This window comes from Chiloscyllium plagiosum, unplaced genomic scaffold (assembly GCF_037043375.1).
Source record: "Chiloscyllium plagiosum isolate Xiang-an unplaced genomic scaffold, Cpla_swu_hap1 HiC_scaffold_1, whole genome shotgun sequence".
Lineage (NCBI taxonomy): Eukaryota > Metazoa > Chordata > Chondrichthyes > Orectolobiformes > Hemiscylliidae > Chiloscyllium > Chiloscyllium plagiosum.
The window spans coordinates 95,688,058-95,714,245 of record NW_028270139.1 but is presented as its reverse complement, the minus strand read 5'-3'; the positions used below and the strand labels follow the sequence as shown (position 1 = coordinate 95,714,245).

Sequence of the window (26,188 nt, the reverse complement as noted above, 5' to 3'; positions counted from 1 at the left end):
CGTACTGTCTCAAAATATTTCTGCAGTTTTCTAACTAACATACCTGTACATGCCCAGACTGCAGCTCCACCAAACAATAGTCACTTTCACCTGCTGCCAGGAAAAGTAGTCCATTCGACTTTGAAGTTTGGAATTGTAAACTTAATGATGTCTTGCTAGAGGTCTCTGTTACTTTAAGCTGTACGTAGCTATCTCCAAAAAATGAAGCTGAAATAAATGTTTTAAAAATTATGATAGCCATTATGTGTATCAATGTTATCTACAACATAAATTAACATAAATATAGTCAAATAGAAACAAAGTACTGTGGCTGCCGGAGATCTGAAATAAAAACAAAGTAATGGAGAATTTCAGCAGGCCTGACTGCATCTGTGGAGAGAGAAAAACACTTAATATTTTGGATCAAATATGACATTTCTGTAGAATTGGAGGAGGAGACTGGAAAATGCTGTTGATGAATAGGAGGAGGAGCAAATGGAACAAATAGCGAAGGTGCCCAGAGCACAAGACAAAAGGGTGCTTTTAGTATAGAGTGATGTACAGTCATTAGCCTTGAAATGTTCACTCGGTTTCTCCCGACGCAGATGCTGCAAGACCTGTCACATTTCTCCAGCACTTTCTGTTTCTACCATTAACAATAGTCAAGGCTTTGAGCATAATTGACATGACTATTTACCCTACTGCATACTGAGTTCAGTAATAGCACTTTGAGCATGAATGAGATGTGAACACTGTCAATTATTTGTTCCAGACATCAAAAACTTTACACCACCTGTACAGTTCAGCATGGCAGGTTGCCATGATCTTCCCAAAGTACTAGCTTATGTTCATGGAACCCAGTGCAATTATTTAGGTTTTTCCTCTTAGATTAGATTAGATTACTTACAGTGTGGAAACAGGCCCTTTGGCCCAACAAGTCCACACCGCCCCGCCGAAGGGCAACCCACCCATACCCCTACATTTACCCCTTACCTAACACTACGGGCAATTTAGCATGGCCAATTCACCTGACCTGCACATCTTTTGTGACTGTGGGAGGAAACCGGAGCACCCGGAGGAAACCCACACAGACACGGGGAGAACGTGCAAACTCCACACAGTCAGTCGCCTGAGGCGGGAATTGAACCCGGGTCTCTGGCGCTGTGAGGCAGCAGTGCTAACCACTGTGCCACCGTGCCACCCTCTTGTTAAAACTCTCCAGTGGTATATTGTCTATCACTGGTAGTTAGACAGGTTCTAGATTCAGCATGGAGTACAGGATTAATGACAGTGAAAGTCTCCATCCACCAGCTTCTAGTGGTTTGTATTCTGAATTACAGGCCCCTCTCTAACATGGATTATAATCTTGAAGATTATAATCAATAGCTAGATATTCACAGTGAGTGGAATTCAACCATGACAAGAGATTCTGAGAATGAGGGTGAAGTGCACCAAATAGAACATTGAAAGGTATAGTACAAGATTTTGACCCACAATGTCTGTGCTGACTATGATGCCATTTTGAACTAATCTCATCTGTCTGCACACAGTTTGTAACGCTTCACTCCCTGCTGCAACTACCCTCTTTTTGAGTTTTGACTTTTACCCTTTGTGTAAAACTTTGCCTTGCACATCTCCTTTAAACTTTCTCCTTCACACATTAAAATGGATGTCACTTAGTATTTGACATATCCATCCTGGGAAAGAGACTTTGACTATCCACCCTATCCATGCCTCTCAATTTTATATACTTCTATCAGGTCACACCACAGCCTCAAAGTCTCTAGCAAAAACATTCAGAGTTTGTCCAAACTCTACTTATAGTAAATACACTCCAATCCAGGCAACATCCCAGTAAACCTCTGTAGTACCCTTTCCAAAGTCTCCACATCCTTCCCACAGTGTTGTGACCAGAACTACACAAAATGCTCCAAACGTGGTCTAACTGAAGTTTTGTACAGCTGCAATGTGACTTGCCAATTCTTATACTCAATGCCCAACTGATATTTTATTCACACTCCTCTCCCCTCTCAGCATTACATGGAGGATCTATTATTGGCCAATTTCAAAAGCCCAACCATGGTCTTTAGTTGGATAGTGTGCACACAGCCTTCAGCTTTTAATTGTCCAATTGTCCACAGCCCCATGACATTCAGTGGTGCTACCATTACTGAATCCCCACTATCAACATCTTGGGGGGACGGTTACCATTGACCAGAAATTCAACTAGACGAGCCACAAAAACCACAGTGGCTCCCAAAGCAGGTCACAGGCTAGGAATACTGCAGCAAGTAACTGACCTCCCAAAACCTGTCCACTGTCTACAAGGGACAAATCAGGAGTGAGATAGAATACTCTCCATTTGCCTAGATGGGTACAGCTCCAACAACGCTCAAGAAGTTTGACACCATCCAGAACAAAGCCGCCCAATTAATTGGTACCACATCCACAAGCATCCACTTCTTCCACTACCAACACTCAGTAGCAGCAGTGTGTATTATTTTCAAGGTGCAGTGCAGAAATTCAAAGATCCTTAGATAGCATCTTCCAAACACACAACTACTTCCATCTAGAAGGACATGAGCAGCAGATACATGGGAATAGCACACTTGAAAAGTTTCCCAGAGAGTCAGTCACTATCCTGATTTAGAAATATATCACTACTCCATCAATGTGGCTGGGTCAAAATCCTGGAATTTTCTCGCTAACAGCGTTTTGTGTCAACCTACAGAATGCGGACAGCAGTGGTCCAAGAAGGTAGCTCACCACCACCTTCTCGGAGGCAGGTGTAAATGCTGGCCAGTCGGCGATGCCCATGTTCTACAATAAAAAAAAACTGTAAAAAAAAAAAGTCTGTAACCATTCCCGATTCATGGTAGTATTTGGATCCCCACTTAATTCCAATCCCAAATAGAAAATCCTTTGTTTTCTATTGTTAATAGTTGAACTGGTGTTAATCATTAAGTACAGGAATTCTATCCATTGAAACTCTTGATGCATTTCACTAGTTAAATGACTATAAACCTTTAAGAACTGATCAAATCTACATTTATTTCTTATCAATAAACACTAAATTAAAGCACTTTAAAAGGAATTAAGATAAATGCTGTGTACATCCAAATAAAACTAGATGTTCTGCAACAGAAACATTCATTCTAATAAATGCTAAGAAATAGTTACATTTCTATACACCATTCAAAACCTGAATAATGAATGCATTCACTGTCTGTCAGAACTGAGCACTAGGTCTTCCATATTGTCACTCTTAGGAAGAGGCTGGAAATGTGTTGCTGGAAAAGCGCAGCAGGTCAGGCAGCATCCAGGGAACAGGAGAATCGACGTTTCGGGCATAAGCCCTTCTTCAGGAATGAGGAAAGTTTGTCCAGCAGGCTAAGATAAAAGGTAGGGAGGAGGGACTTGGGGGAGGGGCGCGGAAATGTGATAGGTGGAAAGAGGTCAAGGTGAGGGTGATAGGTCAGACTAGGGTGGGGCGGAGAGGTCGGGAAGAAGATTGCAGGTTAGGAAGGCGGTGCTGAATTTGATGGATTTGACTGAGACAGGGTGGGGGGAGGGGAAATGAGGAAACTGGTGAATTCCGAGTTCATCCCTTGTGGTTGGAGGGTTCCTAGCCGGAAAATGAGGCGTTCTTCCTCCAACCGTCGTTTTGTTGTGGTCTGACGACGGAGGAGTCCAAAGACCTGCATATTCTTGGTGGAGTGGGAGGGGGAATTGAAATGTTGAGCCACAGGGTGGTTGGGTTGGTTGGTCCGGGTGTCCCAGAGGTGTTCTCTGAAACGCTCCGCAAGTAGCCGGCCTGTCTCCCCAATATAGAGGAGGCAACATCGGGTGCAGAGGATGCAATAGATGATATGTGTGGAGGTGCAGGTGAATCTGTGGCGGATATGGAAGTTTCCTTTGGGGCCTTGGAGGGAGGTGAGGGGGGAGGTGTGGGCACAAGTCTTGCACCTCCTGCGGTTTCAGGGGAAGGTGCCGGGAGTGGAGGTTGGGTTGGTGAGGGGTGTGGATCTGACGAGGGAGTCACGGAGGGAGTGGTCTTTACGGAATGCTGATAGGGGAGGGGAGGGAAATATATCCTTGGTGGTGGGGTCCGTTTGGAGGTAGCGGAAATGACGGCGGATGATATGCTGTACATGGAGATTGGTGGGGTGGTAGGTGAGGACCAGTGGGGTTCTGTCCTGGTGGCGGTTGGAGGGGCGGGGTTCAAGGGCGGAGGAGCGGGAAGTGGAAGAGATGCGGTGGAGGGCATCGTCGACCACGTCGGGGGGGAAATTGTGGTCCTTGAAGAAGGAGGCCATCTGTGTTGTGCGTTTTTGGAACTGGTCCTCCTGGGAGCAGATGCGGCGGAGTCGAAGGAATTGGGAGAATGGGATGGCGTTTTTACAGGGGGCAGGATGGGAGGAGGTGTAGTCCAGGTAGCTGTGGGAGTCGGTCGGTTTGTAGTAGATGTCAGTGTTGATTCTGTCGCCTGAGATAGAAATAGAAAGGTCGAGGAAGGGGAGGGAGGAATCTGAGACTGTCCAGGTGAATTTGAGGTCGGGTGGAAGGTGTTGGTGAAGTGGATGAACTGTTCAAACTCCTCGTGGGAGCACGAGGCGGCGCCGATACAGTCATCGATGTAGCGGAGGAAAAGGTGGGGGGTGGGGCCAGTGTAGTTGCGGAAGATGGATTGTTCCACATATCCTACGAAGAGACAGGCATAGCTGGGGCCCATGGCTACTCCTTTCGTTTGGAGGAAGTGGGAGGATTGGAAAGAGAAGTTGTTCAGGGTGAGGACCAGTTCAGTCAGTCGAAGGAGGGTGTCAGTGGAAGGGTACTGGTCGGTACGGCGGGAAGGAAAGAAGCGGAGGGCTTTGAGTCCTTCGTGATGGGGGATGGAGGTGTACAGGGACTGGATGTCCATGGTGAAAATAAGGCGTTGGGGACCGGTGAAGTGAAAATCATGGAGCAGGTGGAGGGCATGGGTGGTGTCCCGAACATAGGTGGGGAGTTCTTGGACTAAGGGGGACAGGACGGTGTCAAGGTATGCGGAGATGAGTTCGGTGGGGCAGGAGCAGGCGGAGACAATGGGTCAGCCGGGGCAGTCAGGTTTGTGGATTTTGGGCAGGAGGTAGAAGCGGGAGGTGCGGGGTTGTGGGACTATGAGGTTGGAGGCGGTGGATGGGAGATCCCCCGAGGTGATGAGGTTATGGACGGTCTGGGAGATGATGGTTTGGTGGTGGGGGGTGGGGTCATGGTCAAGGGGGCAGTAGGAGGAGGTATCTGCGAGCTGGCGTTTGGCCTCAGCGGTGTAGAGGTCGGTGCGCCAAACTACTACCGTGCCTCCCTTGTCTGCTGGTTTGATAGTGAGGTTGGGGTTGCAACGGAGTGAGTGGAGGGCTGCGCGTTCCGAGGGTGAGAGGTTGGAGTGGGTGAGAGGGGTGGGGGAGTTCAGGTGGCGGTTAATATCGCGGCGGCAGTTGGCTATGAAGAGGTCGAGGGCAGGTAGGAGGCCAGCACGGGGTGTCCAGGTGGATGGGGTGTGTTGGAGGCGGGAGAAGGGGTCGTCAGAGGGTGGGCGGGAGTCTTGGTTAAAGAAGTAGGCACGGAGGCGAAGGCGGCGGAAGAATTGTTCGATGTCACGCCGCGTGTTGAATTCATTAATCCGGGAGCGTAGGGGAATGAAGGTGAGGCCTCTGCTGAGGACTGATCTTTCATCCTCAGAGAGGGGTAGGTCTGGAGGGATAGTGAAAACACGGCAGGGCTGGGAGCTAGGACCTGGTGTGGGGCTGGAGCTGGGTGTGGGGGCGGGGTTAGGTCTGGGGGCAGGGACGGGGATCGGCGTGGGGGCGGTGTTGGGCGTGGTGATGGCGATAGGCGAAGGGGCGGGGTTAGACGTGGTGACGGAAATGGGCGTGGGGGTGGGGTTAGGCATGCAGTCGGAGATCGGCGAAGGGGCGGGGTTAGGCGAGGTGACGGAACTCACCGGGGGGGCGGGGTTAGGCGTGGAGATCGGAGTGGGGGCGGAGACACATGCGGGGTAGTGGGCGTGTAGGTTAGTGATGTCAGTGGGGGCGGAAGTGGCTGCGGCGACCGCAGAGACCTCCAAACGCTACCTCCAAACGGACCCCACCACCAAGGATATATTTCCCTCCCCTCCCCTATCAGCGTTCCGTAAAGACCACTCCCTCCGTGACTCCCTCGTCAGATCCACACCCCCCACCAACCCAACCTCCACTCCCGGCACCTTCCCCTGCAACCGCAGGAGGTGCAAGACTTGCGCCCACACCTCCCCCCTCACCTCCCTCCAAGGCCCCAAAGGAAACTTCCATATCCGCCACAGATTCATCTGCACCTCCACACATATCATCTATTGCATCCTCTGTACCCGATGTGGCCTCCTCTATATTGGGGAGACAGGCCGGCTACTTGCGGAGCGTTTCAGAGAACACCTCTGGGACACCCGGACCAACCAACCCAACCACCCTGTAGCTCAACATTTCAATTCCCCCTCCCACTCCACCAAGGATATGCAGGTCTTTGGACTCCTCCATCGTCAGACCACAACAAAACGACGGTTGGAAGAAGAACGCCTCATCTTCCGGCTAGGAACCCTACAACCACAAGGGATGAACTCGGATTTCACCAGTTTCCTCATTTCCTCTCCCCCCACCCTGTCTCAGTCAAATCCATCAAATTCAGCACCGCCTTCCTAACCTGCAATCTTCTTCCCGACCTCTCCGCCCCCACCCCAGTCTGACCTATTCACCCTCACCTTGACCTCTTTCCACCTATCACATTTCCGACGCCCCTCCCCCTAGTCCCTCCTCCCTACCTTTTATCTTAGCCTGCTGGACAAACTTTCCTCATTCCTGAAGAAGGGCTTATGCCCGAAACGTCGATTCTCCTGTTCCCTGGATGCTGCCTGACCTGCTGCGCTTTTCCAGCAACACATTTCCAGCTCTGCTCTCCAGCATCTGCAGCCCTCACTTTCTACTCTTAGGAAGATGCACACTGTTTCATAAGGAGTGTTCTATTTTATAATGCACAAATGTACAAGTTTACTGATAAGGGGCTGCTGATTCCTTTTAAGGACAAAACAACAATAGGCTCATTCAGAGCTTAAATATTGTTTCGTGAAGGAATTTTGCTAACTTGCACTTTCCATTTTGCCCCAGTAATGTGCAGATAATAGATTGTTGAACACTTCCCACTATTGCATTGGTCTGATTTCACCCTCCCCCTTTTTTTAAAAAACCTATCGTATAATTTCCTAATGCAAATTTGGGAAGCGCTCAATTATGCATGTGCATTGTTGACTGTATACCTCATAAATTCAAACAGCAGAGATCTTAAATGCATCAGGTTTGGTTCGCATGAAAATCCAGGCTCTGGATGCAATAGTATAGTCAATGATCTACTATACCACTAAAAGGGTAAGGAAGGGTAAGGGACACAAAATAAGGCCCTTCAGGATAAAGCAATGGCTCGAGGTAGTAGTCATTGGCAAGTTGCAAGGCTTACTTACAATATAAGTTCAAAGCAAATTCAAATGAACTTTTTTGAGAAACAATCACCATCACTTGTATGAGATTTCAGTTTGATTAGATTAGATTAGATTACTTGCAGTGTGGTAACAGGCCCTTCGGCCCAACAAGTCCACACCGACCCGCCGAAGCGCAACCCACCCAGACCCATTCCCCTTCATCTAACACTACTGGCACTTTAAGTAGGCCAATTCACCTAACCTCCACATTTTTGGACTGTGGGAGGAAACCGGAGCACCCGGTGGAAACCCACGCAGACACAGGGAGAACATGCAAACTCCACACAGAGAGTCGCCTGAGGCGGGAATTGAACCCGGGTCTCTGGCGCTGTGAGGCAGCAGTGCTAACCACTGTGACACCGTGCCACCCACTAGTTTGCTTTAAAAACTTTTAAAAAAAAAGAAAAAAAATTGTAAAGATAGTGTCTTTCTCAAATGTAGGACATCCAAAAGCACTTCACAGGTGATTCAGTACTCCTGAAATTAAATCGCTATTTGGACTTGGACATAGCTATTTGGACAAAGAGCAAAACCTTGCTGATTTTACACATGCCAGGGTTTTGGTTTATTCTAGTTTTGGTTCTATTGATGGCTGTGAAATTGCTGGCAAAACCAGTATTTATTATCCATCCCTAAATGCCCACTTAATATCTTGAACAAAATCTCACCCACAAAACGACAGCTTTAACAGAACAATACTCATTCAAAGCTTCGTTATTGCTGAAGTATCTGCACAAATGGTAGTGCTGTGTTCTGCTCAATACCTCTGCAGCTAAACTGTGCACAAGATAGCGATGTGATAAGGACCACGCAGTGTGCCTTGATGAGTTACTACTAAAAACAAACAAGTAGCCTGTAAATGTATTTTAAACACTTTAAAATCCGGAAGTTACTAGTAATAAAAAACACAGTACCATTGTGGAGGAGGTTGTGTGATTTGAACCTAGTGACTCAAGAAATGATCATATATTTCCATGCCAGGATAATGTGGGGTTTGGAGAAGAACTTGCAGCTGGTCTTCCCATGTGTCTGCTCAACTTGTCGGTCAAGGTGGCGAATACACTTGGAAGGTTTTGTTAAAACAGCATTGAGGTATGAAACAGATAAAGTACATCAACAGTTCTGATAATTTACTGAAAACAGTTGTAATGGAATTTTGATCATGCTTCAAGAGAGATCAGAAGCTAAGTTATATGGCGAAGTTACTATATTTTACAAAATATATATATAACACCAAAAGACATAAGACATAAGCCATTCAGCCCATTGAGTCTGTTCTAGCATTCAATGAGATCAGGCTTGATCTGATAATCATTGTGGGAGAAAGACCTGCTACCCTGCCCACATACAGCATGGCCACATAAAAAACACAGAAGCTGGTCTGCGAAACACAGAAATCAAGCCAGCCAACACACACAGAGCACACCCACAATGCCCCAGGCTTGGCTAAACAGACTAACAAAGAAACCAGACATGGCCAAGCTACTCCCTAAGCAGGGAATACATTTCCCAAGAGTGTGGTATTGGAAAAGCACAGCAGGTCAGGCAGCATGAGGAACAGGAGAATTGACATTTCGGGCAAAAGCCCTTCAACCGGAATGAGGCTGGGAGCCTCGGGGGTGGAGAGATAAATGGGAGTGGGAGGGGGTGGGGCTATGGGGAAGTAGCTAAGAGTGCAATAGGTGGATGGAGGTGGGGGTAATGGTGATAGGTTGGAGAGGACGATGGAGTGGATAGATGGGAAGGAAGATTGACAGGTGGGACAGGTCATGAGGATGGTGCTGAACTGGGGTATGGTTTTTTTTGAGGCGGGGGGGGAAATTGAGGAAACTGGTGAAATCCAATTGATGCAGTGGGGTTGGAGGGTCCCAAGGCAGAAGAGGAGACATTGTTCCTCCAAGCGTCGATTAGTAAGGGAGTGGTGATGGTGGTGGCCCAGGATCTGCACGTCCTCGGCAGAGTGGAGGGTGGTGGGGTTTATTGGTGTGAGTGTCCTGGAGATGTTCTCCGAAGCACTCTGCAAGTAGGCGTCCTGTCTCCCCAATGTCAAGGAGACTGTATGGGGAAGCAACGAATACAGTAAATGACGTGTGTGGACATGCAGGTGAAACTTTGATGGATGTGCAAGGCTCCTTTGGGGCCTTGGACTGAGGCGAGGCTCACAAGCCTGACTACCCCAGTTGACATATCGCCTAAGCCTGCTCTTGCCCCACTGAATTCATCTCCACTTACCCCGGTCCAGGAACTCCTCACGTTTGTTCGATACCACCCACTCTCTCCACCTCCTCCAAGAATTCAGGTTCCCCGGCCCCCACTGCCTCATCTTCACCATTGACATCCAGTCCTTACGTATCGCCATCCGCCATGACCAGGGCCTTCAAGCCCCCTGTTTCTTCCTCTCCCGACATCCCCAACAGTACCCTTCCACTGACAATTTTATTCCTTTGGCTGAACTGGTCCTCACCCTCAACAATTTCTCCTTCGAACCATCCCACTTCCTCCAAATGAAAGGGGTAGCCATGGGCACCCGTATGGGCCCCATCTATGTCTGTCTCTTTGTCAGCTACGTGGAACAGTCTATCAGACCGGCACCACTGCCCACCTTTTCCTCCGCTACACTGATGACTGCATTGCTGCCACCTCGTGCTCCCATGAGGAGGTTGAACAGTTCATCAGCTTCACCAACACATTCTATTCCAACTTTAGATTCACCTGGACCATCTCCGACACCTCTCCCCCCTTCCTGGACCTCTCTCTCTATCTCCATCAACGGTGACCAACTCAACACTGACATTTTCTACAAACCCACCGACTCCCACAGCTATCTGGATTACACCTCTTCCTACCCTCCCTCTTGCAAAAATGCTATCCCGTATTCCCAATTCCTCCGCCTCTACCACATCTGCTCCCAGGAGGACCAGTTCCACCACAAAACACAGCAGATGGCCTCCTTCTTTAAAGACCGCAATTTCCCCTCCCACATGGTTGATGATGCTCTCCAACCCATGTCATCCACTTCCCATATCTCCGCCCTCGAACCTCACCCCTCCAACTGCAACAAGGACAGAACCCCCCCCCCCGGTCTTCACTTTCCGTATACATTGCATCACTGTCCGCCAACATTTCCGCCACCTACAAATGGACCCCACTGCCAGAGATATATTTCCCTCCCCATCCGCTTTCCATAAAGACCGCTCCCTCCACGATTACCTCATCAGGTTCATGCCCCTTAACCCTCCCTCCCCTCCTAGCACCTTCCCCTGCCACCGCAGGAATTACAAAACCTGCGCCCTCACCTCTGTACAAGGCCCCAAAGGAGCCTTCCATATCCATCCAAGTTTCACCTGCATATCCACCAATGTCATTTACTGTATCCGTTGCTCCTGATGCAGTCTACTTTACATTGCAAAGAGGCGTCCAGTCTCCCCAGTGCTTCAGGGAACATCTCCGGGATACCCACACCAATCAATCCCACTGCCCCTCGGCCAAACACTTTAACCCTCTCTCCCCCCCGCCCCCCCACCAACATCACCAAGGATATACAGATTCTGGGCCAGTTCCATCACCCCTCCCTTACTACCCGACGCCTGAAAGAAGAACGTCTCATCTTCCGCTTCGGGATCCTTCAACCCCAGGGCATCAATGTAGTTTTCACCAGTTTCCCCATTTCCCCTCCCCCCATCCTACCCCAGTTCCAACCTTCCAGCTCAGCACCATCCTCATGACCTGTCCCATCTGTCCATCTTCCTTCCCATCTATCTGCTCCATCCTCCCCTCTACGCCCACCTCCATCCACCTACTGCACTCTGAGCTACCTTCGCCCCCGCTCCACTCCCTCCCCTTTATCTCTCCATCCCCGAGGCTCCAAGCCACATTCCTGATGAAGGGCTTTTGACCGAAATGCCAATTTTGCTGCTCCTCAAATGCTGCCTGGCCTGCTGTACTATTTCAGCATCACACTCCTGGCTCTAATCGCCAGCATCTGTAGTCCTTACTTTCTCCTTCACAGCAAAGCTCCCAGCCGGATTAGTACTGCAGTCACAATACCCTTAGGGCAGGCTTACTTCCCATTAAAACTGATACTGCATAAACAAAGAAGCAGAGCGAGAAATCCCAGAAGGCTTCGCTCGCAGGAGGAACACAATGGACAGACCCGAATGCCGGAGAAAAACATTTACACATATTCGTACAGATGGGAAGTACAATGAAGAATCCTCTAGAAGACATTCTCACCCACTCATGGAGATGGCTGGAATCTCCTGTGCCAATTACAAATGAATTGCTGCTGCCGGACGCTTGATTAACTTCTATTCAGTTTATTCTTGTTTTAACCGCTTTACAATTTTCACCATTGTACTGTAACTGCTTTACAATTATCAGCTTTGCACTGTACCCCTATAAAGCATGCCTGCACTTTCCGATGGCATTCTGGCCATCTGTGCAGAGAATCAGTTCTGTGTCAGCCCAGTCAATTTCTCTTCCACGATATTGCTTTGTTTAATAAACCGCTAGTCAATTTTACCGTGATCCTCCTTTGTGGTCTCGGATTCATTGGGCTGAATTTCTCCGACAATCACCAACTCCACTTTTCTTCCTTTGAGTCCCCTGAATATAACACAATGACAGAGCCTCAATAGTCCTCTGTCCCAAAGAATTCCAAGGATTCAAAGCACTCAGAAATTCTTCATCTCACTCTTAATCTCAGAATGAGTGGTCGCTTATTTATGTCCTCTGGTCCTAGACTTTCCCACAAGGAGAAACAACCTTTCCACATCTCCCCTGTGAAGTGCCCTAAGAAAATATCTTTATGTTTCAATAAACGTTGCTGACATTTTCTGTATCTAGTGAGTACATGCCCAATCTACTCAATTTATCCTCATGAGACAGGCCATCTGGGATCAGTCTAGTGAACCTTCTTCGGATTTCCCCTTTGGTGAAACCATGATGACTCTACTAGATGTTGGATAAGGCTAAAGATAACAGGAACTAATAGGAAGCTTTACAACGGGCTGTTATGAGAGTGGAATCAGACTAAGTTATTCAGGTGAGTTAAGATTGCAGGAAATCAGTAACTGCGGTCTCTACTAAATATGGCATACATTTGGATGAAACATTCAGGATTGGTCACATGCACAGATAATTCCAAATAAGGCATACACTTGGCACAAAGACCTGTGTATAAAGAGCCTGAGAAAACCCTTGATTGTTCAGCAGAATTTCAAAGAATAACACTGCAAGAGGTTCCCTATGTCAGGAGGTGTGGTGAGACATTGTGAAGAGTTTCAGCCCGACCAGCTGCCAACTGTCCCAGCTAATAACTTTTAGGGTTAGTTACAGAACCCAGGGTAGTGAAAGATAGTGATCGAGATATCTCTAGTAGTTAAAAGCATGCATTATTCATTTAAGTATGCAAAAAATTAATTGATTTTTATACAGCCCTAAGTGTGTCCGCTGTATCTTCATCTGTGTGTATACCATTGTCTCTCTGAGACAGCCAACTTTGATCACATGATGTGTTTCCAAATGCTCTGCATTTTTATTGCAAAAATATACTTTATTCATAGAAAGAAACCTTTTTGTACATGTACAGTTAATTAGGAGTTCAGATCTATATTCTCTTTACTCACAGAGCACTAATTAAGCCTTGATGTTCATCATTCTCGATAGTTACCATTTATAATAGACCCTAACATTTTCCCAACAACAGATGTTAAGCTATCTGGCCTTTGGTTGGGTTTTGTTTCCTTCCCTTTTTAAATAAAAGGTGTTACATTGCATATGTAGTTTTTCATTAAAAACATGCACATTTATCCCAGCTCCCTATATCTTCTAATTACTGTTTCTTAAAAAAGATCTTTCATGTTCAAACAGAGCTGTGGAGGTCAAGTCATTTGCACAATCATTAGGAACAACAAAGTTAAAAATCACACAACACCAGGTTATAGTCCAACAGGTTTATTTGGAAGCACTAGCTTTTGGAGCACTGTTCCTTCATCAGGTGGTTGTGGCGTATAAGATCATAAGACACAAAATTTATAGCAAAAGTTAACAGTGTGATGTAACTGAAATTAATATGTAATACTGCAAGAACAAATTCACCTCTCAAACTGTGTGTGTGTGTGTGTGTGTGTGTGTGTGTGTGTGTGTGTATTGGTGTTATGAGTGGGTGTGTGTGTATATATGGGTGTGAGTGTGAGAATGTAAAGTGGTATAAATCTAAGGATGGTTTGTGTGAGTGTATGAGAGAGGGTCTGCGTGAGTATGCGCGCATGTGCTTATATAGTGCAGTGGGGTCACATGTAGTGTGACATGAACCCAAGGTCCCAGTTGAGGCCTACCCCATGGGTACTGAACTTGGCCATCAGCCTCTGCTCGGCCACTTTTCGCTGTTACCTGTCCCAAAGTCTGTCTTTGAGGATGGTCACCCGAAGGTCTGAAGTCAAATATCCTGGACCGCTAATGTGTTCTCTGACTGGGAGGGAACACTCCTCTCCATTGATTGAATGGACACCGCAAAACATCGGCTGCCATAGCCTCTGCTCAGTCTCGCCAATGTACCATGCCTTAGGGCATCCTTGCCTGCGGCATATGAGATGACCAACGTTAGCTGCGTCACATGAGCACCTGCCACGTACACGGTGGGAGGTGTCCCCATGCATAATGGTGGTAGCTATGTCCAAACTCGGACACATCTTGCTGCACCTACCGTGATTGGGTTGTATGGAATTGTCCTGAAAGCTGGGCAGTTTGCTACGAACAATGATCTGTTTAAGGTTTGGTGGTTGTTTAAAAGGGGAGAAGTGGAGGCGTGGGGAAGGTCTTAACGAGGTGCTCAATCTCATTGATATTGTGTTTCAGGCCGCGAAGAACATGGCGCAGTTTTTCGGCTCCTGGGAAGTACTGGACAATGAAGTGTATCCTGTCGATTGGAGCTCGTGTCTGTCTCCAGAGGAGGTCATTATGGTTTCTCGTTGTGGCACGTCGGGAATGGTGGTCGATGAGTTGAGCATTGTACCCCGTTCTTAGGAGGGCATCCCTGAGTATTTCCAGGTGCCTGTCACATTTCTCCTCATCTGAACAGATCCTGTGTACGCGTAGGGCTTATCCATATGGGATGCCTGTTCTAATACGTTTCAGGTGGAAGCTGGAGAAGTGTAGCATTGTGAGGTTATCCGTGGGTTTGCGGTAGAGTGAGGTGTTGAGGTGCCCATCATTGATGGAGATGAATGTGTCCAAGAATGAGAGATAGTCGAGAGTAGTCCATGGTGACTTTGATGGTGGGATGAAATTCATTGATAGGACTGCAGTTTTTTCAATGACTCCTCACCATGTGTCCAAAGGAAGAAAATGTTGTCAATGTACCTGGTGTGTAGTGTTGGTTGGAGGTCCTGCATAGAGAAGAAGTCTTGTTTGAACCTGTGCATAAAAATGTTGACACATTGGGTGCAAAGTCAGTCCCATGGCTGTTCCTTGTGTCTGGATGAAGAACCAATTGTCAAAGGTGAAAATGTTGTGGTTGAGGTTGAGGTTAAAGCGGATGAGTTGTAGGATGGTGCTCGGAGATTGGCAGTTGTTGGTGTTCAGTACTAAGGCTGTTGCTGCAATGCCATCATTGTGGGGATGCTGGTATAGAGTGCTAGCGACCTGGGTTTGATTCTAGCTTTGGATGAATGTCAGTGTGGAGTTTGCACACTCTCCCAGTGTCAGCATGAGTTTCTTCCCACAGTGCAAAGATGGATTAGCCATGGGTTATGCAGGGTTACATGGATAGGGTAGGGTAGTGAATGGTGTGGGTCAGTGTGAACTTGATGGGCCAAATGGCCTGCTTCCACACTGTAGGGATTCTGTGATAGTGTTGTGAATGCTCAAGACATGCTAGATTGGCATCCATATGCTGCATTATCAATTGAAATGGTCAACACTGCCATTTCACCTCCTTTTCATTCTCTTACAACTTCATGGTTGGGTGATTATCAAGTCATTTGTTTCTCTGCCAGAAGTGGGACAGTGCGCAAAATAACTCACACATAAGTCAATATCAAAGCAATCAGTTTCAGCAAAAGACTAACATGTTTGAGACACATGATTACATGTGGCATTAACACAAGTCTTTAAGCATGTTCACTTATTTAAAGCTGTAACTCCTGCATTATTTGTTTATTCCATTCAAAAGAGATGATCTTGCAGTTACGTAGCATCTTTCACAAATTTGAGATGATCAAAGCGCTTTACATCTAATAAAAGACATGGGGCAGAACCTTATAAGGACAGGGGCTATGGCAGAATTGTGTAGGAAGTCCAGCAAGGTCTATCTCGACATCAGGAGCAATGCGCTGTATCATTTAAATACGTTCTGGACGTTGCGACAAGATTCTCACCAGATAGTGATGAGTTACCCATTAATAAAAGGTTATCAACAAGCAATAATCCCCTTTAACTTGACATCTCTCATTAACGTGCAGTTTGCTATCCTGCCATTCACCACAAGATATCTAGACACCAACTGATTGTAACTGGTTTTCCTTGAACCTTTGTAACCTCTGATCTTTATTTTCGCTGTTCTCTGCAGCCAATAGTTGCTAGCTTCCACTTAATTTAGTTTGACTAATTTTCTGTCAGGCCTGATTTCTCCAACTGTGGGCCAATTTAGAATACCCAATTTTGGGCTCGTGATTGTTTGACCACACTGAGCATTCTTCACATGGAAATCAGAGCAAGTACCTGTGACTTCACCTCACCACTATCTGTCAAGTGTCTCCATGTTCCTCACCAGGCTGCAGTACCATGAGGCACAATTCATGGCCACCAGACGAATGCACACCTTGTCCACAGTCACTGGCATCCGACAATTGCCTGGCAATTAGGCATCGTAGGGCAAATACAAGATGCTTTTGTAAACTGTAGTGACATTAAAATTTACAAGCATTTCCCCTTCTATTTGCAATACATGCAGATTGATCATGCTTGGGATTTGAATGTTGGGCAAAAGCGATTTTCCCCATGCCATCGGTGTTTGGAAATTGAACACGGATGCTGACGTTAGTGGCATTGATGTTAAAAAAAAGACAAATACTGGCCAAAAGATGCTGTGGGAGGTGGGTACCATTGCTTCATCATCTGTCATGCAAATTGACTCCGCTGAATGCAATAATAAGCTTCATGGCTGATTTGGGCCCAAAGACCCCTTGTGGCACGGTGGTAGTGTGCACAAAAATCGCAAACACCCACGGGCGCAACACGCTAAAACTAGCCCGAAGATGGGAAGCCGACTCTATCTGACAGAACGCCACCCGCGAATAGCTGTACCTCCTGCATGAATGCCTCAGGAAACAAGTACTACCAAAATGTCTCAAATACAGACCACCGCTCCACACTCCACAAGCCAAAAGAATAGCAGAATAGAACAGCCACAGAATGTTGCGAGAAGTAATTAATGATGTCCACAACAGACTCCACAAATACAACTGAGAAATTTCACACCAAAAATCTTTATACACCAATACGACAGACCATGAATGGTCAGACACACTAGAATGAGCCATCAGTGTCAAACAACAGCAAGCAAAGAAAATGTAAAATCTATCCCTACAGGAAAAACTGGACAAGCTCACACGAGAGAACAACACTGACAACTCAGAGGCTTGGATTAAAACCCTATCAGACCGACCACTAACAGACATGGAAAAAACCGTCCTAGTAAGAGGGGTGAACTACAACTACAGAGATGTAGACAAAACGGATTTTTTTAGCAGCATTAGAATCAACTCTGAAAAACAATAAACTCACAAAAGAAACCCAGCAGACCATCAAACAGACAACTGCACCAAAACTAAGCAGATAGGAGGAAGTGTACACCCTCAACACAGGAAAAGAAAGCCCTAGAAGGACTCAGAAAAGACAGAAACATTGTAATCCTACCTGCAGATAAAGAGGGTATGATCATCATTCTAAACAGAACACAATACATTGAAAAGGCGAACTCAGTGCTTGCAGATACTGACACTTACCAACAGGTGGCGAGAGACTCGACTCCACAGCTTGAAAACCGTGTCACAACCCCACTGAAGAAACTTCATAAATCAGGACAAATTAACAACACAGATCTCCAAAAATTGAAACCAGATGGATCCAACACACCCCGCTTCTACGGACTACCTAAAGTACACAAACCAGAGCCCCCACCCCACCCCCCCTCAGACCCATAGTCTCACTATCCGGAACACCGACATACAGTCTAGCTAAGCAACTCCACCAAAAACTGAAATACCTGGTAGAAGACTCATGCTATTTCATTCAGTCCACCCAAGAATTCCTGAACACCAAAGACACCAAGATAGAAGGGGACAAAATAATGGTCTCCTTTGATGTAACAGCCCTGTTCACATCAATTAACATCCGCCTGGCCAAAGAAACACTGACCGCACTATAGAGGAACCAAGGACACAAAACACCAGACAGCACCAACTTCATCAGCAAAGATAACATCCTCAAGCTAGTAGATCTGTGCCTCACTACCCACTTCATCTTCAATTACAAGACCTACAAACAAATCAATGGAAAACCCATGGGATGACCAATACCAGGCTTCTTAGCAGAAGCAGTCGTGCAGAGACTTGAATGAACAGCCCTCCTCAATATCCAACCCAAACTTTAGGTCTGCTATATGAATTATACCTTTGTCATCACAAAACGGAATAAATTAAAGGAAACCTACAACACCATTAACAATATCCTTATTTGTATAAAATTCACAAAAGAGGAGGAGAACAACAGCAAACTCCCATTCCTAGATGTCACACAGTGGAGCGAACAGTTAATGGAGAATTTCAAACCGGCATCCACAGGAAAGCATCACACACAGATACATCAAAGACATCTAGGGGATGACTACCAGACTACTCCAACTCTTTGACATCATGGCAGCCCACAAACCTACCAACATACACAGTGGCTGATGAACCTAAAGGACCCTGTACCAACAACCAGCAAAACGAATGTCATTTACAAAATACCATGCAAGAACTGTAGCAAACACTACATTGGACAAACAGGCAGAAAACTAGCCACCAGGATACACAAACACCAAATTACCACCAAAAGACATGACCCACGATCACTAATATCCTTACGTAAGACGAAGAAGGACACCACTTCAACTGGGATAACACATCCATCCTAGGACAGGCTAAACAGAGACACGCACCGGAATTCCTAGAGGCCTGGCATTCAAACCAGAACTCCATCAATGAACACATCGATTTGGACCCTATTTACCAACCTCTGAGAAAAAGAACCAGAAATGATAACACCCACCTTAACAGACCAAGACATATAAATACAAAGTGGGACATAACATCAGCGCTTCACCGGAGGTTCCCTGATAATATTACCTAGCATGGTAATGAAATGTCTGATAACAAGCCTTCCAGCTCAGCGAGCAAACTTACAATCTGAACCTCAATCCTGAGCTACAATCTTCTCAAAGATTGCTAACATTGATAGTGTCCAGGAGATTTAGGTTCAGGTCCCATCTGTTCCAGAGGTGTGTAATAACATCTCTGAACAGGTTGATTAGAAAAACATACTGATGTGGGCCTGGGATGAGCAGAGGTCAAAGCACAGAAGTGACTCTTTTTTATTGTAATGTACTGCTCACTCAACCAGCATGCCACCTTCAACAAGTTGGTGCACTAGCTGAGGCTGAAGCTGGGTTTGTAGCTTTAAAATCATTTTTGTCTGAGTGTGTGTGTGTGCGTGTGCTTGTATGTGTGTGTGTGTACACAGAACACGAGATAATGTAAAAGAACACAAACATGATAGTTGGAAGAGATACTGGTCAGATGGGGGACACTGCCTCCTTGAAACCACGCATGAATGCCTGCTATAGTTGGAAATTTCTGAAGAGATTTCTCTTCTTTGAAGAATCCTCCCTGCACGATGCTTGTAATAAAGACTTTGATTTCAGCTTACTCTGGACATCTGCTTCTATGTCATCCCCTATTGTGAAACAAATAATATGGCTAAAGATCTACTTCAACCCTGCCTTTTTATCATTTATGAAAATTGGCAAAGAAAAATATTAATTACATTTAATTTGATCAATGAAGCAGTACGGATTGTACAAGCATGGATTGCAGAACAGAACTGTCACAAGGAGACACAGAACATCTTGTCAAACAATAGTGTCAATGTCTGTACAATACAAGGAGGATAAAGAGTCTCAAAATACCAGAGCAGTACGATGTTATACATAAGCTGGTCAGATCACACAGAGCACTGATGTGCAGTTCTCATCACCACACTGCGTGTGCATTAGAGAAGGAGCAACAAGTGTGATTCCATGAGAAACGTGGATGTACGATGAGGAAACTTAAAACAAAAGCTCATTCTTTCCTGTGGATCGCAAAGATCTTGTTAATAAATGCACACTCAAATTGGCTCAGGTAAGGCAAGTTTGAAGTATTACTTGAAAAAATAAGGTATAAAAAGGGCCATTGGTCATAATCTTAAACTAGGAAAAAGTAAACTTAGAACATTTTCATTCAAAGATTGATTTAATTCTACACAAAAAATGAAGGACTGAGGAAATGACAGATGAAATTGTGTAAATTCCACTAATGTTGAAACCGGTTTCCAACTGATTGACACTATCTCTGGTTTCAGTTTTCTTAACTACTTACATTCAGAAACAGTCTAATCCTATGGGTAGATATTTTCTAACCAACCTGTTCAGAGGTGTTATTACATATCTCTGGAGCAGGTGGGACCTGAACCCTGGCTCAGAGGTAGGAACACTACCACGGTGCTACAACAGCTCTAATATTACTGCCATTTAAAACAGTGTTCATAAAATGGCATACAAGGAGTATCACATTATACTAAGGTATGGTTTATGCTTGACTTTGAAGGAATTTGTGCAAGATGATGGCATGCATTACACAACTTATAGTTTCAAAACGTAATAAACAATTGGAGGGGAGAGGTAAAAGATTAATATTCACAGATTTATTGCTGGTTTCTTCCTCAGGTACTAGCATTTCAAACGTTTTGCTGGTCTTTTGGTACGTTAAATTCAAATTTGTGATGTACTTAGGATTTGTCACTGCAGAACCATCCTCTCTCATTTGGATTTTTCTTCTCACCTTCTCTGCATTTTTCTGATGAAAGTACATCCACTTTATTGTATAGGAAGTAATAACTCCATGTGACTCAATATCAAACCTTTTTAAATACCTCTGAGAGCTGTCATGTTGCATTTTACAATGTTAAAACTATCACATATATGTGAAGATAGGTCTAACCAAAATTTCAGAAAGCTTTTAACAAAGAGTCTGTGGATTTGAACTCCATTTGTCCAATCCCTACCTCTATGTTTTTTCCATTTGTTTTTCAGCAGTTTGTTAACATTGAATGGAATGAGTATGACAATTTTCATTCTCAGTGTGCTCATTTTATTTCTTTAATGTACATCCATGCCAACAATGTTTTAATTTAATATTCAACACTTCCCAATGCGCAATATTTACTTTTCCATCTCTCTGCCCAATTATAGAACTAATTGAAATCTCTCAACAAATCCATAAAAACACATACAGTTCTCCTTACTAATCATCAGCAAATTCAACAAGCTTACAACCAGTGTCTAGATACTGGGTATTATATAAATTCCCCACTATATGGCATACTAGACATGGTATAAATGCACAGCCATATCCAAGAAGAAGCACTCAGATAAGACCATTCAGTCGACGCTTTCTGTAACTTGTGTAACTTGCCTTCCAGGGCCTTGTCTCAGGTGTATTTATTTACTTCCGAGGGAGCTGCATAACTTAACATTCTCAGCTCAATGTTCTAAGAAGACTACCCAATATAACTGAGTGAAAATGGAAGTTGCCATAGTCTCAAAAGACCATAAGCTGCCCTCTCATTAGAGAGATGATTATCACCACACTTCAGGAGCTGGGCAAGATTGAGAAGGTGGGTCCTCATAGTAACCTCATTCAGATGGGAATGGAACCTATGCTGTTGGCATCACTCTGCATCACAAAACAATTGTCCACTCAACTGAGTTTTTCATCAGTCTACAAAGACGACTTGCAATATATTTTCCTGATAACCATTGGGGTGAAGCTTGCACTTTGGGAAAAAGGCCTACCTCTTTTTTTTTTGTAAATGCCCCTTTGAGAATTCAGAGTAGAATGTAGCTCTGGAAAATGAACATATAATCCAAGATTATTATCCTGAATCATTTTCCACATGACCTAACTTGATCAGAAAAATGTCGACAACAAAATCAAATGATAAACAGACAAGTGCACTGTTATAGCTGGTGTTCTGCTGGTAGAACCCTCACAGAAAACAAAGACAAAGCCATTCCCACACAGTAGCAGAAGCAGCAAACTCTCTGTACAGGACAGTCGTATCAAAGCTCTGCTGTGGTCAATGTTGAAGTTGAAAAAGGCTCTGGTCAGACTGCATTTGGAATATTGAGAGCAGTTTTAGGCTCCTTATTTAAGGAAGGAATTGCTGGTGTTTCAGGGATCCAGAGGAGATTTACAAAAATGATCCCAGGGATGAACAGCTTGTTTCATGTGGAATTGTTGAGGACTCAATAGTTTAGAAAGATGAAGGGGGAAAACTGATTGAAACTTCCATGATACTGAGAGGCCTGGATAGAGTGAACATGGAGAAAATGTTTCCAGTAGTAGGAGAGACTAGGACTCAAGTGCACAGCCTCAGAGTGAAGACACTACTTCTTAGAACTGAGATGAGAAGGAATTTCTTCAGCCAGAGAGAGGATAATCTGTGGAACTCATTGCTGCAGCATGCTGCGGAGGCCATATCATCGAGTATATTCAAGACAGGGATAAGTCAGTTCTTGATTAGTAACGGGATCAAGGATTATGGAGAGAAGTCAGGGGAATATATCAGCCATGTTTAAGGGGCAGAGCTTTCTCAATGGGCTGAATAGCCTATTTCTGTGCCTATAACTTATAATTCTTGTGCACTCTCTACTTAGTGGCCTACAAACTGAATTGCCTCATTTAATTTCTTCCATGGACTGTTATTTTCCCACTTGAATGAATAACTGATGTGTTTCACAATTTGAATGGCTTTCTCCAGAATTAAATCTTCCTGAGCCCGCAAAACAATGTCTCAGTGCTCCTCCAACAAGGTACTGGCCTCAAACCTTTACAAATACAGATCTCTCCCAGGCCAGAGAAATCATTAATAAGCAAATCTGTGTTTTCACCTAGCCTTGGTTTCTGTCTATTGAAATCTCTGCTCAGTGAATAATCAAATTCCAATGAATGCTAAAATGTGACTTAGACATCTAACTGGAATAGATGTTACTCTTCAGAACCATGCTCTCCTGACCTTCCTCACTCGGTTCTGGCAAAATGAGTGTCTTGGTCCTTTGCAATTTTCATGAAGTCAGACTAGCTTTAAAAGGACTTGTGGGCCTATGCAACTCAGATGTCATGGATCACAACATGCAAAAGATTCTCTTATGTAGGCTAAGTTCTGCAAGTTCTCTTCAACTCTTCCGTGCCGAACTATACAATCCTGCCAAACTCCTGCATGCCTACTTAACACAGTGTAAAGAATAAATTAACTGTAGAGTGACAATAGATGTGTTAAACAGTTGTGTTAGAACAGTATTTACTTTTCCACCTCTCTGCCAAATTACACAACTGATTGGAATCTCAGAACTGTGTTACGGCTATTCATAACTTTGCAGTTTCCTAAAACAGAACTTATTTTGAGTACATGCTGATAAAAGTATCAATGCCCTTCACTGTATCAAAAGCAGAAATTGCAAGCACTTGAAACATCAACCTTGTGTGAATAAGCACTATGAAACTGACAGCAGAGACTTTGCTCATTGTTTTACTGGCTGGCGTGTCAGAGTTCATGGGAGTCTCATCCAAATTCAAATACAGACCAATCTGTATCCATTCTTTTGTCACTATTTGACAATAAACCACTGAAAACAATAAGTTTGTCAACAAGGTCTGCTGGGAAATCCTGTAAAATCTTTATCTTCTGTTACAGTACAAAATTGTGTTTTTTTTCCAAAAACTTAGTGCAACATACTGGGTTTTTTTTTGCTCATTTCAGAGCGAAGGTTCTGAGAAGGTTCTCAAGAAACTAGGAGTCCATTCTAATTATTTTTATGTATGTACTTTACTGCTACACTGTCTAACTGTCGTCACATGCCGATCTATCCTCTTATGTGCACATTTATGCTTCGTGATCTACAAAGCTACCTTCAATCTCTACTGACCTCCTCCTAGAACTTGAATTCTGTCGCTGCTACATAATTATTTGTCTGGTTTAAAATGTCAATGACTAAGTTTGAATTGGTCTACATCTACCATTCCTTCTCAATATCATGTTATAGCACCAAGTGGAATTGCAGAAATGCAGCATTCACCTGTGTGATGGTATGCTTTACATCATGTAACACACAAGCAGATGAACCTCTACAATTCTATCATATCTATATATAGGCTTGCACCACAGCAAGTCTGACATCAGTGGTGACCGGGTAACAAGTTTCCTTTCATTTTTTCAAGTGAATGTGGGTATCATTGGTTAAACCAACATTTATTGCCCAGCCCTAAATGCCATAAGAAAGATGGTGGTGAGCTGCCTTCTTCAACCACTTCAATCCTTCAAGAGTAGGAGCACCCATATATATTGCTGTTGAGATGGGATATCCAAGATTTTGAACCAACATCACTGAAGGACCGGTAATTTATTTCCAAGTCAGCACGGTGTCAGGAACTTGTAGGTGGTGGTGTTCCCATGCATTTGCTGCCCTTATATAAAGTCACAGACCAATCTACATATAATGAACATGAAGAATGACTGATTTTTGTTTTTAACTAAAAGTCTATGATTGACTTCTACAGATGATGGACCATCATTCAAAAATATATAAAATCCCAGGTCTATCAATCCTCTATTATCATAAGCAAATACTGGCACCTTAATGAATATCAAAGCACATATGTGGCATGTCTATCTAAAACATCAATTATGTCTAGACAGTACACTTTATATGTCAACAAAATTATGTACTCGACAGACCAAAAAAAATCAAAGAGAGCTCATTGACTACTTAGAACATTTTCTTTTTAACTGGAATGTAAACAACATGAAACATGTTTCAGCAAGAGACATGGTTCTGAGTTTACAGGTGATAACACGAGAAGCTATAAAGCGCAATTTCTATTTCAATTTCCTGATTAAGCTGACAGCAATGTTAAGACCCATAAGCATGTAAGAACTAGGTGCAGGGATAGACTGTTTGACCTTTGAGGCTATTCCACCAATCAACAAAACCCTGGTTCATCTGATGGTGGCCTCAACACCAATTTTCAGTCTGCCCCCTATATCCCTTGGCTCCTTTGTTGATCAAAAATATATCAAACTAAGCCAAAAATATATTGAACAACACAGCTTGCAGTTCTTTTTGATGAACAGAACTCCACAGACTTAGACAGAAAATAAAATCCTTCAAGTAGGTGTCCATTTGTTTATGCAGTCTTTTTGTATATTTAAAGAAAACAATTTTGATGAGAATTTCAATCACATAGATCACTCACCCTCATCTCAACTTTGAGAGCACAATTCCTACATTTCATATCACCATCACTAGTTTTCTGAAAGGAGTGATGTACAGATTAATGAAATCAGAACAAACTAAAACTAAAAAGGCTGATTCTGGAACAAAGGTTAAATAGAAACACCTCAACTGTTCACTCATCTGTTTAATTTCTGCTTTTAGTCATTTATTGGAGCTATTTTATGGAAGGGATTGCATATCATAGATTGGTTTTCTTGCATACTTCAGCTTAGTTGCATTTATACTATATTTCAATGTTAAGCATAGTCAAATCATAGGTTACAGGCTCCAGGAAAGCTGAGACTGTATTATAAAGACTTTGGTCAGATTGCATCTCAAGTATTGTGGCCAATCCTGCTGAGGTTACTGAGAGACCTGCAAGACATTAAAACACTTGCAAGACATCTCAATGAAGGTTTGCAAGATTTAAACCTCATGCCATAGCTGTGTGTTTTTACAAACAACTGGAAAATCTGTAGAATTTCAAGCCAAAAGAAGGCACCTGAGAAACGATCTAAAGATAAAAGGTAGTTAGGGAAATAGAAAATATAAATCTGAAGTATCACTAAAATAAGTAATGAGTGCAGGACAGGAAATACAGATTCAAGCCATAAACAGCATATTTTGGATAATGTTCTGAAGAAAATCAGTGGTTAACGTGGAATAAACTTCTAGAAATAATGGATAGCAGAGGCAAAATCCTGGAATCATTTCTGGGTGAAGGACTGAGGGCACAAGGCTAGGTGGTGGGACAGGTAGTGTTGAGGAAGCAGGGAGGCCGCAAAATGATTTTAACAGCCTGAGAGAGTGGGCAAAGAAATGGCAGATGGAATACAATGTGGGAAAGTGTGAGGTTATGCAATTCCGTTGAAAGGTCAGAGGTGTAGACTATTTTCTAAATCGGAAAATGCTTCAGAAATCTGAAGCTTAAAGAGACTTGAGAGTTCAGGAATCATTTAAGTTGCAGGTTCAGCTGGTGGTTAGGAAGGCAAAAGCAATGTTAGCTCTCATTTCCTTAAGGCCATAATACA

At 44.2% G+C, this 26,188-nt stretch overlaps 1 protein-coding gene across 1 annotated transcript in view; it reads right to left on the bottom strand.

The window, feature by feature from the left end:
• LOC122549171 (chondroitin sulfate proteoglycan 4) overlaps window positions 1-26,188 on the bottom strand; it is a 109,344-nt gene that overhangs the window by 73,146 nt on the left and 10,010 nt on the right. The window contains exon 2 of the mRNA XM_043688541.2: window positions 44-207. Within this exon, the coding sequence (XP_043544476.2) occupies window positions 44-207 (164 nt within the window). The remainder of the gene's footprint in view (window positions 1-43; window positions 208-26,188) is intronic.